The 17,172-nt window shown below is 35.4% G+C and overlaps 1 protein-coding gene across 3 annotated transcripts in view; it reads left to right on the top strand.

Moving 5' to 3' along the window:
• The window catches only part of TMTC3 (transmembrane O-mannosyltransferase targeting cadherins 3), a 58,183-nt gene that overhangs the window by 31,833 nt on the left and 9,178 nt on the right, over window positions 1–17,172 (top strand). For all 3 annotated transcript variants that reach the window (XR_004286730.1, XM_032346825.1, XM_032346826.1), the window contains exons 8-11: window positions 1,082–1,230; window positions 3,033–3,153; window positions 5,421–5,532; window positions 16,698–16,801. Coding sequence is in view for 2 of the 3 variants with exons in the window: in XM_032346825.1 (XP_032202716.1) it covers window positions 1,082–1,230; window positions 3,033–3,153; window positions 5,421–5,532; window positions 16,698–16,801 (486 nt within the window). In the remaining variant the exon portion in view is untranslated. The remainder of the gene's footprint in view (window positions 1–1,081; window positions 1,231–3,032; window positions 3,154–5,420; window positions 5,533–16,697; window positions 16,802–17,172) is intronic.

Below are 17,172 nucleotides of genomic sequence, written 5' to 3'. Positions count from 1 at the left end.
GAAAACATTAAAATTTCAGATATATGTATTCGTATGATACTTAGTAGTTCAGTAGTGCTTTTCTTTAGATTCTATATTTCCTCATTACAAGTTTTTAATTTATCATATATGGTGAAAGTATTTTTTTCAATGTGTATACATCTTTTCATCCGTATTTTACTAATAAAGTATAATAAAGAGGAAGCAATCTTTCAAACTGTTAAGAGACTCTCAAACTTCTGAAGCTGAAGGAATAACTTGCATAGTTATTCAGTTAGGTACTATAAAACAAATCAGGGTAACAAAATACGGAAGCACATGTCCATAGAAACAGATGTCCTAATAACCAGCTTGGTTCCTTTCATAGGTTATTTGTGTGTTAGTTGTTGGAATACTACCTTTTTAATGGATTTATTGTCTGGGAACCATATGCTCTCTCATTTTCAAAGTAACAAAATCTAAGCATTTTTATGATGTATTTCAATGTGTAGTGTTAGAATTTTAGAAATTTTTATAGAACAAAAGACTACTGTTTAAAGGGGGCAGTTTTATTTTTATACTTATACTAAGCCTCTTAAATATATAGGACTCATCAGAGTATTATGCAAAGGAATGCTGGGGTACAGATGTAGTAGTCTACTGTCTTGCCTGAAGGATACCTTATATCATTTTTCAATTTCCAATATAATATGAATATTAAAAATAATAAAAATATAAAAACTTGCATGATTGGCTTTTTTGTCAGCCATTACAGTTTTGTAAAACCTGTTAACATCTCTGTCAGTGTATTTTTACCATACATACATAAGTTGGGTGTATAAAAATTATTAATGTCTTATTTTAGATTTATTTTCAAAAAATATTTATTTCATTGGATGAGCCCTAATTATAATCTCACCTTGATCTCACCTTGGTGACATACATCCTGATGTTTGTTGTTACTGTCCCTAAGTTGCCTTCTTTATGTTTAAATTAGTATTGTTTATAGTATTATTAAAACTGGTACCAATACATTATTCAAATTAAATAAAATATTTGGTTTTAACTTTTGAATGGCCAGATTTTTTTTGAACTTACTAAAATATCTTATTTTTCTTTGTAGGCCCTTTGTTTGATGGCGTTACCATTTATTCCTGCATCAAACCTTTTTTTCCCAGTTGGATTTGTTGTTGCTGAGAGAGTATTGTATGTTCCTAGCATGGGGTTCTGTATTTTGGTAGCCCATGGATGGCAGAAAATATCAAATAAAAGGTGAATTAAAATGTTAGTTCAGTTAATGCTTACTAACTGTAGAATTAAGTGTGATACATTTACGTATTTAAAATGTTTAGTTCATTTATATAAATCCTACTTTTATGTTTTTGTTTTTCATCTTGATAGTCTCCTCATTTTTCTATAACTCAGGTTAGGAAAGCTCCTTAGCACCCACCTCATCCTATGTTCTTATTAACATAATTTTATTGTACAGCCTGTGACATAACAAACTTTGAGTCAGACCCAAGCGAAAACAAGGATATTGTTGAGACTAGAGTTATAAATAACCATTGCCACTTCGATGTGCGATGACATAGTCTTCTTACTTAAGTGAGTTATGTTGAGTTTATTTATATATAAATGCATATAGTAAACAGTCTATAATTTCTTGATATCATCACTATCTGCATCATAACCATCATGTCCTAGTTGCCTTAACTAACAGTTAAGGAACAGAAGAGTCACACTGTATGCAAGAAATGTCTGCTTTCTCACTTTCCAGTCATCCTTCAACCCTCAGCATTCTTACTTGTCTCTACCTCATTGCCTCCTAGTAGCTAACTCTAGTCAGTGCTTGTATTTAAAATTTATTTCCCTGGTGTCTGTAGAAAGTCTTTCTCCTAATTCTCTTTCATGTCGTCTCATTGCTGCTCAGTCCCTTCTCAGAGTCTTCTTGCTGTAGTTGCTCTTTAAATATTTTTTATTTGCCACAATTTTACTCACAGTCATTTTTCTCACACTGCATATTCTCCCTGTGTGATGTCCTCCATGTCTACAATTTTCTCTAATATCTAGCAGGCCCTTTCTCTTAACTTCTACCCATATATCCAATTTTAATCAATACCAGTTTTTGAATGCTTACCATGTGCCAAGAGCCATGATAGACCCTTTAGATTTGTTTTCTCATTTAATCTAACATTCCTTAACTCTCTTGTGCACATTTGAAAATTAAAGCTCATATAGATTACTTGAATCAGGTTACCTCAAGATCACATAGCTGGTAAACAGTAGGATTTTTCTTCAGATTTATATCTGACTACTTCCAACGTCCATGTTTGTTCATTCTCTCTCTCCCTCTCTCTCTCTCTGTCTCTCCATGGTCCATGTTCTTTCTGATCCATGCAGTCTTATCCTAAGTGGATCTCTCAAAATGAAAGAAGTTGAACTGTGTTATTAAGACAGAAACATACTTAGAGAATATTAGTACCAAATGAGACTATAGGGATAATTGAAGTATAACCTTTTTATAGATGAGGAATTAAGTCCCGTATAATTAGCCTAAAGCTGTATAAGTAATTTGTATCTATTTCATAAAGAGTTAGTTTTACTATGACTCGTAATAAATAATTCTAGCTTTAAAATATGAAATTATTCAAAGAATGTCATGATAATCTGTGGTATAGATGCAATTTGTATAAGCCAATTTTTAAAAAAAAAATATAGCCAGTGAAGATTGACCCTTGATAAACACAAGAATATTCAAATTGTAAGTAAAGGCCCCAAAAAGGAAAAATTGCAGTTAAAAACTGGTGTGTCTGCTTTTTGCCATTATATGTAAACAGAGTTTTTGAAATACTAATATAATTAAAGACTCAAGTAGAAGGTAGTATGCATATTTAATTTTTTTGGTGTTACCTTTGAAGTTAGATGATTGCCGGAATGATCCTCATTCCTTAGAATAAACTCAAAGATGATATTTGGGGATATTTAACATTACTTCTTACCTCTATTCTAAAAGATAAAATGCTTCTGGTGATGTAGACAATGGTTTCTTTGTTTTGCTTTTTTCTCTTAAACAGTGTATTAAAAAAGTTATCCTGGATTTGTCTGTCTATGGTGATATTCACTCATGCCTTAAAAACACTCCACAGAAATTGGGATTGGGAGTCTGAATATACATTGTTTATGTCAGCCTTGAAGGTAAAGTATTATCCAGAATGACAGGAAAATATGTCATTAATGATTTCTTATAGTCATGTGTAGGATGTTTTTATATTTAATTAGACATGTTACTGTCAATTTTAAGTACTACTCCAAAAGATCAGTAAAAATAATTTGTTCTTTATATAATATATACCATAACCAGTGCTTTGAATCATATTTAGTTGATATGTCTGTGGCATATATAAATAATTCCCTAAATGCTATACTGTTGTTAGAAGTTCAAATGATAATAAAGTGATTAAATAAGAATACTATATATAGGGGCACCTGGGTGGCTCAGTGGGTTAAAGCCTCTGCTTTCGGCTCAGGTCATGATCCCAGGGTCCTGGGATCGAGCCCTGCATCAGGCTCTCTGCTCAGCAGCGAGCATGCCAACCTTCCTCTCTCTGCCTGCCTCTCTGCCTACCTGAGATCTCTGTCTGTCAAATAAATAAATAAAATCTTAAAAAAAAAAAAAAAAAGAACACTATATATAGTTCATAGTTCTGAAGGTGAACTTTTTTTTAACCTTTTAATGTTTTTAAAATTAGAATAAATCTTACAGTGAGAGGCATCTTACAATTAATTAGTGGCTTTTTTGTTTTATTAATAGTGAGTCTTAGAATTAATGGCATCCTAGATTCATTGAAGTAAAATACGTAACTAAAAATGGCACCTTACTATGTGGAAAATAACTAAGGTTACAATACTATAGGAAAGATAGAAACTGGCAGAAAGTAGTGATAAAACATTTCTATAGAATGGACAACATACCAGGAATAAGGTCTTTTTAAAAAAATCATAAAATACTGGTTTCTGTAAGCTACAAGCAATGGGTTTTTTTCAGGTGCTTCTCTTCGAAACTATAAATTCTTAACTTCCTTTGGCTATTTCTGTACTCCCCATTGCTTGGCTTTCCTGGAATATTGCCTCATTCCAATAGTCTGTGTGACTTCTTGATTTGGCGTCAACTTAAGGTCATGTGACTATCCTTTTGTCTCACTCAGTAACTGCACTCTCTCCTCTAGCTTAGAAGTCTGTTAACGAAAGAGACCTCATTACTATTCTTCTTAAACTACACTCCTAGAATACCAGTGGAGACCTATAATTTTCAAGAGTTTTGTTTATCGTTATTCCTAGAACAGTCTAAGAACCACAGCCCCACTCACTGAGGCTAGTTCCTCGGCCAGATACCATCCTCTCCCTACAGGAACATCATGCCCATCTGTGAATTCATAAAGCACAGATTAATTTAGAACTTTAATCCCAGGTTTCCCATTACCATAATGGACTACGTAAATAACTTTATAACAAGCCTAAAAATAAGTAATCAGTGTAAGTTAAATATATTCTCATGTTCAAATATCTTCTCTCCCAAAAGAATACAGATAGTAGAGCTTAAGTTTTCAAACAACGTAATGCATTTTTTTTCTTTTTTTAGTTAAGTTCTGTGCCCACTGTGGGGCTTGAACTCAGGACACCAAGATCAAGTTGCATACTCTACTGACTAAGCCAGCCAAGCACCCTGTGATACTTTGATCAAATAAAACTTTTAGCAAAATTCTAATACATCAGATAGATGAAATCAGACTGCTGTGGTTTTAGTTTATGTTAAAAGGAGGAGAGTAAATTTGGGGAAATACTTCACTTGGCTCCTTTCTCATCTCCAGGGACACCTCCTTGGAACACTCCATTCCTAACAATATACTAAACAAATATCTTTGTTAATTGGAGGTATACATACACATTTTTCTTTTCTAAAAGAAAAACCTGAATTATTTTTCCAAGTTTTATTGAGGTTAATTGACATATAACGTTGTATTAGTTTAAGATGTACAACATAATATCTGTGTATATTATAAAATAATTATAATAAGTTAACTTCTGTCACCTCACATAGGTACAATATTTTTCTTTTGATGAGAATTTCCAAGATCTACTATCTTAGCAACTTTCAAATATACATTACAGTATTGTTAACTATCATAACCATGCTGTACATTGTATTCACAGAACTTATTTGTCTTATAACTGAAAGTTGGTGTCTTTGAGCACCTCACCCATTCATGGATACCTCTGTGGAACACTCCATTCCTAATGGTATACCACTCCTAATGGAGTGGTATAACACTCCATTCCTAATGGTATTCCTAATGGTAACACTCCATACCTAATGGTATTCCTAATGGTAATAAATATCTGTGTTAATTGTAGTTGTATTTTTTTAATTGTAATTAATTTCTATCTATGCTTATGTATTGAAGGTGAATAAAAATAATGCCAAATTATGGAATAATGTGGGTCATGCTCTGGAAAACGAAAAGAACTTTGAACGAGCTTTGAAATATTTCTTACAGGCTACCCATGTTCAGCCAGGTAAGCATTATTAATTAATAAAACAATTTGAATAGATTGATTCAAAACTTGATTATATTTGGGGATAATAAGGTAGAGTTTTGTTTTCAGTCTTCATTCCAGGTGATATAAATACTATAGTGTTTGATGCTGGCTTATTTTGAATTAGATTATATATTAGATCTACTTAGACATTTAAGATTTTTTTCTTTACTATAAGAGTTGGTGGTACTGATGAGCAATTTTGGTAGAATGTTAGATGCAAAAGCCTGATAGGAATGTGTTTAGGAGAGAGGGGGAAGAATAATTGGAGACAGCTGGTATTGAAAACTCTTAAAGAGTATCAATAGGAAATGGTGGTATTGCTGGGAATGGAGTCAAGAAAAGGTAAGTAGGATGATAGGAGTTTTTGTTTTCAGTTTTAAGGTGGGAGAAACAAAGCATATGTACAGCTAATCCACTGAGGCTGGGAAAAGTAATAATTCAAAAAGGAGGGAACAAATTATGGATCAGTTGTCCTTAAATAAATGAGAAGAAATAAATAGAATTTTGTGCACAGGATAAGGACTTCATTTAGTCATAGAATTGCTAATATACTATAAGGAAGGCAAAGTACATAGATAATGGATATAGGCAGTCGAATAGATCATCTGGAGGAAGTTTCTGGAAATTGTCTTTTGTTTGCTTCTATTTTCTCATTGAAATAGAAAGCAGAGTCATCAGAGTCAGGAAGGGTTGAATCTCTAGAGATCTACGAATAGGAGTGGTTGTGAAGTAGCTGTCTAGGACAGTGCTTCACAAACTGAAATGTGCCCTTGAATCACATGCAGATGTTATAGTGGATGTTCTGATGGATAGAGGTTTAGGATAGAACCTGAAGTTCTGCACTTCTAATAAGTTCCCAGGTAATGTTTAGCCCATGGATCACACTTTTAGAAACAAGATATAGGAAAATGTGTAATTGCCAAGCAGTTCTAACTGCTTGAGGTTAGAATACTTTATTTAAAATTATACTAGTTGATGTAGGTGTATGCTTTTCACTTGCTACTTTACAGCTGAAATGGCACAGGCATGGAGAACTCTGTTAAATAGAATTAGAGCATTTTAAAATGTACTATTATTAAACAAGAAACAGATAAGAGAATGATTATAATAGATGAAGAATCTAAGTTAAGCAGGGAGGTGAGGCAGGGTGATAGGATCAATGATTTATAGGTGTGAAGAATTGTTGGTGTCTGAGTAGGATCTAGCTACAGCATCAGTATTTTTCAAGAGGAATACTATTGGTATTTTGAGTGTACAAAACTGTATTTCAGGATATGTACCAACATGGCCCTCATCTGCCAAATGCCATCATTACTGTCCATTTATAATGATAACCAAAAGGTACTTCCCTCAACACATATACACCCCAACACCCCGGTCACATTTGTAAATATCCTCAGAGAATCGGGGAGTGGCAAACAATACCCACTCTTTGTTAGATATGACTGTGGTCATTGCACTAACTAGTTAAAGGAAGATGGAGGTGAAAATCTTGGAAGAAAGGATATCAAAGCCCAAGTATTAGAAAATTTGTATTCGTAGATTTTGAAATCACTAAGAATTATGAGAACCATAAGCAACCAGGAGATTTGACTCAGAGAATAGTGACTGCAACAAAGAAGGATGGTCAATTATAATAGAGTTTAATGACCTGAAATTCAGAGACAAGTGATTTTAAGAAGGAGCAAGAGTTGTCTGGAAGTGTTAAAGATCACCAAAGACACTTACTCTTCCTCCAGACCCAGTGTTGCAAAGAATAAGAAAAAGAACACAGTCATTACTTGGACAAGCTACATGTAAAAAACCACATCCCTGAGGCAAAGCCAAATTTCATTTAGAGAAAGATGAAGAGAAAGCTGTAGAAATAAAACAGATGGTCTAGCTTTTCAATTTTATCTTCCCTAACTCTTTCTGTAGTTTTTCTTGAGTACATATCCCTGGTTTCCTCACCTCTTTGCCTTTGTTTATATTATTCCTTGAGCCTGGAATTCCTCCCTTCTCCCTTGCCATTTACCTTCTATCATATCCTATCCATCTTTTACAACCCATCTCGCATGGCTTCTCTTCTCTCTCTTTTTTTGTATTGTGTTAGATTAGTCACCGTAAAATACATCATTAGTTTTTGATGCAGTGTTTCAAGATTCGTTGCTTATGTACAACACCCAGTTCTCCATGCAATATGTGCCTTCCTTAATTCCAGTCACCAGGTTCACCCATTCCCCCAACCCCTCTGCCCTCTAAAATCCTCAGTTTGTTTCTTGGAGTCCACAGTCTCTCATGGTTCATCTTCCCCTCCGATTTCCCCAATTCACTTTTCCTTTCCTTCTGATGTCCTCCATGTTATTCCTTATGTTCCACAAGTAAATGAAACCATATAATAATTGACCTTCTCTGCCTGACTTATTTCACTCAGCATAATCTTCTCCAGTCCCATCCATGTTGATACAAAAGTTGGGTATTCATCCTTTCTGATGGCTGAGTAATATTCCATTGCATTTATGGACCACATCTTCTTTATCCACTCGTCTGTTGAAGGGCATCTCAGCTCTTTGCACAGTTTGGCTATTGTGAACATTGTTGCTATGAACAATAGGGTACAGATGGCCCTTCTTTTCATTACATCTGCATCTCTGGGTTAAATACCCAGTAGTGCAATTGCAGGGTCATAAGGAAGCTCTATTTTTGATTTCTTAAGGAACCTCCACACTGTTTTCCAAAGTGGGTGCACCAACTTGCATTCCCTTCAACAATTTAAGAGGGTTCCTCTTTCTTCACATCCTCTCCAACACTTGTTGTTTCCTGCCTTGTTCATCTTTGCCATTCTAACTGGTGGAAGGTGGTATCTCAACTAGTTTTGATTTGAATTTCCCTGATGGCTAATGATGATGAACATTTTTTCATGTGTCCGTTAGCCATTTGTATGTCTTCATTGGAGAAGTGTCTGTTCATGTCTTTTGCCCATTCTTTGACATGATTATCTGTTTCTTGGGTGTTACGTTTGAGGGGTTCTTTATAGATCTTGGATATTAGCCCTTTGTCTGTAGTGTCATTTGCAAATATCTTCTCCTATTCCTTGGGTTACCTCTTTAGTTGGTTGACTGTTTGGCCAATGGTTTTGGCCAATGGTTTATCGGTCTTACTGATTCTTTCAAAGAACCAGCTTCTAGTTTCATTGATGTGTTCTACCATATCTCTAGTTTCTATCTCATTGATCTCTGCTTTAATCTTGATTATATCCCTTCTTGTGCTTGGGGTTGGCTTAATTTTTGTTGTTGATTTTCCAGTTCTTTAAGGTGTAAAGAGAGCTGGTGGATTTGGGATTTTTCAGTTTCTTTTTCGTAAGGCTTAAATTGATACGTATTTCCCCCTTAGGACTGCCTTTGCTGTATCCCATAGGTTTTGGACTGATGTCTTCATTCTCATTGGTTTCCATAAATTGTTAAAGTTCTTTTTAATTTCCTGGTTGATCAGAACATTTTTTGGCAGGATGGACTTTAGCTTCCAAGTGTTTGAATTCCTTCCAAACCTTTTCTTGTGGTTGAGTTCCAGTTTCAAAGCATTGTGGTCTGAGAATATGAAGGGAATAATCTCAGTCTTTTGGTATTGGTTGAGACCTGATTTTGGCCCAGTATGTGGTATGTTCTGGAGAAAGTTCCATGTGCGCTCAGAAAGATGGTTCTCCATCCCTTCACTTTCAGTCTGGATATATATTTAGGTTCAAAATGTGTCTCTTGTAGACAGCATATGGACGGGTCCTGTCTCTTTTTCCAGTCCACAACCCTGTGCCATTTTATGGGAGCATTTAGGCCATTCAGATTGAGAGTGGTTATTGAAAGATAGGTTTTTATTGTCATGTTGCCTGCAAAGTCCTTGTTTCTATAGATTATTCCTGTAAATTTTTGTTCTGTATCACTCTTGGGGTCTTTCTTCTTTTATAGAGTCCCCTTAATATTTCTTGTAATGCCGGCTTGGTGGTCACATAATCTTTTAGTCTTTGCTGGTCTTAGAAGCTCTTAATCTCTCCAATCATTCTGCATATCCTTGCTGGATAAAGTATTCTTGGTTGCATGTTCTATTCATTTAGTGCCTGGAATATGTCTTGCCAGCCCTTTCTGACTTCCCAGTTTTCTGTGGACAGGTCTGACATTATTCCGATGTTTTTCCATCTGTACAGAAGGAATCTCTTCCCCTAGCTGCCCTTAAAACATCTTCTCTGAGCTTATGTTTTGTGAATTTCATGATTACATGTCTGGATGTCTTTCTGCCCCTGTTGATCTTGGGGGATGTCCTTTCTACTTCTAGTACATGAACACTTAATTCCATTCCCCAGATTAGGGAAATTCTCATCCAGGATTTGTTCAACATATATCTTCTAGTCTTAGCCAGGATTTGTTCAACTGTATCTTCTAGTCCTCTCTCTTTCTCCACCCCCTCAGGGATCCCCATAATTCTGACATTGGAACATTTCATGGCATCATTTATTTCCCTGATTCTGTTTTCATGGCTTCAAAGCTGTTTGTTCCAGGCCTCCACCTGATCCATCTTTTCTATCAGTTTGTCTTCCAGATCACTAATTCGATCTCTGCCTCATTTTCCCTAGGTGTTAAGAGTATTTAGATTAGATTGGATCTCATGGATAGCATTTTTAAGTTCTGCCAGATAAGCTCTCACTTCTTAGAGATTCTGTGTTGCCACTAATGGTCTTCTCCAACCTAGCCATTGTCTGGAGAACCATTTCCCTGAATTCTATTTCTGACATATTATTATGTTCATATCCAGTAGTTCTGTGGCAGAGGTCACAATCTGAATTTTTCCTCTTTTGGGTGTTCCTTCTCCATCATTCTGGTGAGAGATGGTTGAGAGGATGTATAGCTGAATATATCAACCATTATCCAGGCAAGGTGGAAAGTTTCAGAGCATTTGGAAGTCACCACCAAAAAGAAAGAGAAAAGAAAAAAGAGAGAGCAAAGGGGGGAATAAAAGAAAAAACCCAGCCAAAATGAACCCCAAGAATAAGATTTATAAAGTACAAAAACAGAAGTGAACAAATAGACTGACAAAAGAAAAAGAAAAAAAGAAAAACCCAGCCAAAATGAACCCCAAGAATAAGATTTATAATGTACAAAAACAAAGCAAACACACAGAAACACTGACAAAAGAATAATATGGGATGATGGTTATAAACCCTCCATGTGGGCAAGGAACCTTATTTGAGTTCTTCCTGGGTGTATCTTGTTATCTTTGTTAAAGGACTCAACTTTGAAGAGATACAGGGAAATTAAAGCTGGTATATATAAATAGGGGTAGTATTGAATAGAGAAAAAGGACTACCTTGAAACTCTCTATATATAGATACATCTATATATTTATAGTTATTTTGGCTGGGTTTTTTCTTTTTTTATTTATTTTATTTATTTTATTTTTATTGTTTTATTCCCCCTTTTTCTCTTTCTTTTTTCTTTTCTCTTTCTTTTTGGTGGTGACTTCCAAATGCTCTGAAACTTTCCAGGGTGCACCTTGCCTGGATAATGGTTGATATATTCAGCTATACATCCCCTCAACTACCTCTCACCACTATATAACTATACACACACACGCGCACACACGCGCACACACACACACACACACACATACACACATATATATATATGTTTCTATATATAGGGAGAGAGATACAGATATAGATAATATATATATTTAATATATATAAAAGGTATATTTATGAAAAAAGTTCAAGTTAAAAAGTTACTATGGAATGTGTTGTATTAAACATCTAATTGAAAGGCACCCGGGTGGCTCAGTTGGTTAAGCGACTGCCTTCGGCTCAGGTCATGAACCTGGAATCCCAGGATCAAGTCCCATACCAGGCTCCCTAATAAGCAGGGAGTCTGCTTCTCTCCACTGACCTCTCTATTCTCATGCGCGCTGTCTCTCTCTCTCTCTCATTCTCTCTCAAATCAATAAAATCTTTTAAAAAAATCTAATTGAAATTGTAAGTAGATTAAAAAAAAAAAACAAGAATCATGAGATTGAATTAAAAAAGTGTAAGAGAAAAAAGTTGTACCTACAAAATATAGGTTTTGAGCCAGTACCATGAGCTTAATATATTATTTTCTCCTGATATTGGGGTTTTATAGTTTTATGGGGACCCTGTGGTTGTTGTCCTCTTGTTCTTTTGGCTTATCTTCTGGGGGAGGGGCCTGCTGGGTTATTTTTCAGTCAGTCTTTGGGCTGAGTTGCCCTGCCCCCTGTCGAGAGGCTGGGCTCTGTGGAAACCTGTTTTTCAGGCCTTTGTTCTCTGGAGGTTTTTGTTCTTTGGCAGCTTTTTGCACTTTTTAAGAGGGTCAGAGCAAAGTAAACTCTGCACCCAGACCTCTGCCTCAGAGAGAGGCCACAGTCGGCTCCCCTCTGAATGGTCCAGAACACACAGACTCACCCCTCTGCAAACTCCCACAGGTGGTACGCACCCCCAGCCACTATCTCAGTGGTTGCCAGAGGTTCCTGCTTGTCTCTGTGCCTATGTGCCACCAAAACCATGCTACCAAACCGTGAACAATAATGGTCCAAGCGAGCCCAGTCTCTGCGGCTGCCATTCCCAGGACTGCTGTCTGGAGCCCATGCCCATGCTGGGAGCGCTCAGTCGGGTGGTGTAGAGGCAGCGAAGGCAGCTGCAGTGGCCATGGACCCAGGGACCATCGACTGGAGCCCCCAGTCGCCTGGAGGCTTTCTCAAGCGCAGGCAGGCGCCGGCTGTGGCTGTCCTGGGACTGTGGCCACCTAATCCCTACAGTTGTCCCTTAAATCCCTTTGTTCATTTTGAGTGCTGTTAATCAGTGTCCAAGCTAATGCTGGTTGCCAAGCACAGGGAGGGCACTTTCGCACTGGGGTATTCCTAATGGGTCGCTTCTGGTGGCTCCCTTCCCCCTTCTGTTTATCTTCTGATATCAGTCCATGCACTCCCAGCTCCCCTGTACCTCTCCACTGGTGATCCTCTGCCTCCATATAGAGATCCAGAAGTGTATAATTTTACATCTCAGGCTGATTTCTTGGGTGTTCAGAGTGCTCTGGTACATATTTAGGTCAATTGAGGGGACCAGTTGAAATAGGGGCTCCTCCTCCTCTGCCATCTTGCCCCTCCTATTATATGGCTTCTCTTTAATAAACCTTGCTATCACTCCAATTAGAAGCAAATATTATTAATCTTTAAAACCTCTTGCAACTTCTGTATCTTTCCTATAGTATTTATAACTGTTTAATACTGTATTTGTTTGAATATTTATTAAAAATATGTATTTAAGCTAAGGAACTCCCTAGAGACATCATGAACATCTGATTTATCTTTATACCCTCTGAATCATCTAGCATGGTTTTATACACAGTCAACATTCATCTATTTTATTTTATTTTATTTTATTTTATTTTATTTTATTTTATTTTATTTTAGGGAGAGAGAGGGCATGAGTGGGATGGGGTGGGGAAGAATGAGAGAAAATGAGAGAATCTTAAGCAGGTTCCTCATTACCCTGAGATCATGACGTGAGCCAAAATCTAGAGTCAGATGCTTAACCAAGCAAGCCACACAGGCACCCCAACACTCACTAGTATTAATTTATTACTTTCTAAAGCCTTTTAAGTTATTTCTAGGAGTCTTTTTTATTATGATGATGTTTAGTTAGCCAGCATATATACATCGAATGAATCATTGAATACTACATCAAAATCTAGGATTCTTTAGAGAAGCAAAGTCATCTTTGATATCAGACGTACAGGGACTTTGAAACTTAAAAGATGTAGGCCTCTTCCTGTTTTTCTCATTTCTAAATGAGAATAGTAGTTTCTATCTCATTGCATTGTTTTAAAGAGTAAATGATGTGGGTGAGTATCTATGTTCATGTTTAGTTTTGTCTAATAAATAGTGTGCATATCACTAGCTTATTGCCATGATGAGCACTCAGTTTTAAAATATTTTTCCCCCTCATTGTCAGTTATCACTTTTTGCTGTTTTTGAGATACATCCTGAAATATAGTATGACTTACCTACTATACTTCTCTCAAAATTGCTTTTTCTCATAAGCCAGTGATTAGAAAAAGAAGTAAACCCATTTATTACAATTTATTGTGGAAAAAGTATGTAAAGTTAGAAACACTGAATTTGGTATTCAGAGGCATCTTGGCTTATTCTGTTTTTTTAGTCATGTTCTTCTTAGATTTGATATATGAAATGACATGTATGGAGGGACATCAAGAATCCCTTTTTTTGTCACTTTTAGGCATACACAGATTTATAAGACTGGAGATAAGGGAACTGATCAGGACCAAAGGTAAAAATTTGAGGTAGCAAATTTTAGGTATTTAAAAACTTGGGACAGTTTAGGAGCACATTGAGTAGGGATTTATAGCATTTTAAAGTTAATTAAAAAAAACTAATTCTGAAGGTTTTTCTTGCTTAGCTAGAATAAGAATATAAACTATGTGGTGGTCTGACCAGGTGACATGCATGTTGCATTAAAAGGATAGTGATTTTTTTTGTGTGTGTGATTTACAAGTGTTTGAGAAAAAAATCCCAATTCACAAAGATAAAATTTTTGCAAATGGAATTCCAGTTTCCATAAACATCATTATAAGACAAGAGTAAATTTTTGTTAAGGAACACCAGAATTCTGCAAGGATTGTTTTGCCTTAAAATCAGTGATTTCATTTTTTATCTAAGTCCAAATTTTAAAATTTTTCTCATGGACCTCTAGTTGAACTTCAATGCTATCAATATGGAAATGATTTTTAAAGAGTTTTTAGGAGTTTACAGATAATTTTGTAGAGAGGAAATACTGGAAAGCAACATAGGTAGGTGCCTGGCTCATCACACTGAAAATGCTTCATTGGTGCTGGATAAAGAGTTATTGGGCACAAGGTTGCCTAGTACTTGCCAGTCTTCATTTACATTGAATAAAAGACAGACTGCTGGATTCATGCTGCTGTTGGCTTGGATAATACACTCATAAGAATAATCATTGAAATTCTGTAGATTTTTAGACTTCTAAATGTCACTGGTTTTTATATCTTGCCTGCTTTTCTTACCCTTCTTTTCCCCCCTAAATTTAAATTACCTTACCCTAGTAATGGTTACTTCCTTCTCTAGAATCTTAAAACTTTGTAACTTAGAAGAAATTGCTTAGAAATTACGTCTTTCACTTTATTAGCTATATTGTATAGTCCTTTTTGTGCATAAGATTACCTAATTGCTATCTTAGTTCTTTGAAAAGTAGAGTTGCCTTACTCTAGTATCTGAAGTCTTCATTGATGATATCTCCTTGCCATAATTTTAAGACCCTGATTCCAGTGGATATTAATTTGCCTTGTCTTTCATCCAAGTAGATAACTTCTTTCTTTTCTAAGATTTGTTGGTACTGATATGAGTGACATTTTAAATACTTTGCCAGTAATTTTATTTATCTAAACTTCTAATTTCTTTGTTCTTCCCTTAGGTTAAATTCTTACCATATAATTAATTTTTTCAGGTTCTTAGTTTTACCTAAGTAGCTTTCTGATCTTTATAAGAAATAGTAAGATTTATCTGATGTTGAAAAAAAATGAGCTATGTAAGAGCAAAGACTACCCACTCTTTTTCTACACATTTGATAATACAGTGAACTTCAGCCTTGGGTCTACATCAGAACTGCCTTTGAAACTTTTTAAAAACTTTTACAGGGCCTATTTCTATAAATTCTATTTTCATAGAGCTAGGTGGCGCTAAAGTTACCTGAATTTTTAAAATTCATAAGTATCCAGATTTGCAGCTAAAATTAGGAATGTTTTGCCTAAGCAATCTTTTTCCTTTCTTTTTTTTCCTTGCCCTCTCCTGAAACCCCATGAGACTCAGCAGTATGTCAACCAAAAATCAACAAATAAAAAATCAAACAATCAACAGCAACAAAAAAATCAACCCTTTTTTCCTGAGCTTGTCTGAGTTCTCTAACCAAACCTGTACTGCATGTGGCAGTTTCTGTTCAGTGCACACAATTACCAGCCTGTAACATAATGTATTGTAGCAGGATGTTAGGACTGTACTGTCCTCCTAGGGCAGTGCCTAAGATATAATATTCTTGGCTCTTGTGTGTCCTAGGATTTGTACACAGAGAATTATTCCATAATTGTAAAATCTCTGGTGTCACAGGCTGGTAGTAATTTTGTCTTATCTGTTAGAGATTCACATTAATACAATTTAACTGATTTAAGATCTTCTCCCATCTTTCTGTTTTTACTCCAAACCTTTGAAATAGTTTCTAGGAAATGTGTCCTAAAAGTAGTGTGCAGTGAACCCTAATATGAAATCTTTCTTATTTAAATAGCGTATTTTTCTGTCCCTGAAAAAATTTGCTGAGAATTTGATTCTCCCTATCAAAAAATTACACAAAAGTTCCTGGCATACTGATAGTAACACAACTTTTTTAACCTTTAAAAAGGTTAAAAAAATGTAAACGTTAAAATATGTAGGAGTTTATCATTTAAGAGAGATGGGCTGCTGCATCTTAAGTAATACTGGAGAATCCTGGTATTATACTTGCATTCCATCCACATTCACAAAAGTTTTAAACAAAATCACAGGGGTTTTTTGGTTTTGGTTTTTTGTTTTTTTCTTGCAGTCTCTTTGCAGGTGTCCCACCATGGTGCATATTTGTTGGTTTCAGCACTGGAAATAGCTCTAAGAATCATGATTATCTTTTTCACTTCTGGATATTTTCACTTTTAGAATTGAGCCATACTTTTTGAGTGAATTCCAGAGCTGTGCAATCAAGGAAATAGAAGCAAGCCTTAGTATAGTATAGTATAGTATAATGTAATAAAATCTAGTGAAGAGAAATGATACATATTTCTTTATTGCCTCTGTATCTCTTATCATCTCTTAGCCTTTCAAGGATTCATTCAGATAGTTTTTTGTGTATTTTCTGTCCTTACAGTACTTTATTAATTTTCTGTTGTAGCATTGATCATAAATTATAACAAATTGTGTTAAAAGAACTTTAAGGAGAATGCAGGATCTGTTGACTGCTTTTGCATTTTTTGCCTAGTGTTTTTTTGCTAAAAACTTGTAGTTTACATTGAAGACTGTTTTGTATTCAACAAATGATTTTTTTTTAATTTTAGATGATATTGGTGCCCACATGAATGTAGGAAGAACTTACAAAAATTTAAATAGAACCAAAGAAGCTGAAGAATCTTACATGATGGCTAAGTCACTAATGCCCCAAGTAAGTTGTCGTGATACATTTCTGTTGTGTTATATCCACTGTATGTCCACACTGAATAGAATTACCTGGGTGGAAAATCTGTATCTTTTCTTTAATTTGTTCACATTAAAGTAAAGTATCCAATAAGCCATTTATTACTACAGGTTTTTTTAAAGTTTTTATTGAAATTCCAGTTAACATTGTAATATTTAGTTTCAGGTATACAATATAGTGACTTAGCGCTTAAGTACAAGTGCACTTATTAATCCCCATACCTGTTTCACCCATCTCTCCCCCCAGCCTCCACTCTGGTAGCCATCAGTTTGTTCTCTATATTTGAGTCTGTTTCTTGGTTTGTCCTTCCTTCTCTTTTTTTCCCTTTACTAGTTTGT

This window comes from Mustela erminea, chromosome 6, assembly GCF_009829155.1.
Source record: "Mustela erminea isolate mMusErm1 chromosome 6, mMusErm1.Pri, whole genome shotgun sequence".
NCBI classification, from domain to species: domain Eukaryota; kingdom Metazoa; phylum Chordata; class Mammalia; order Carnivora; family Mustelidae; genus Mustela; species Mustela erminea.
This window is presented reverse-complemented; position numbering and strand designations above follow the sequence as displayed.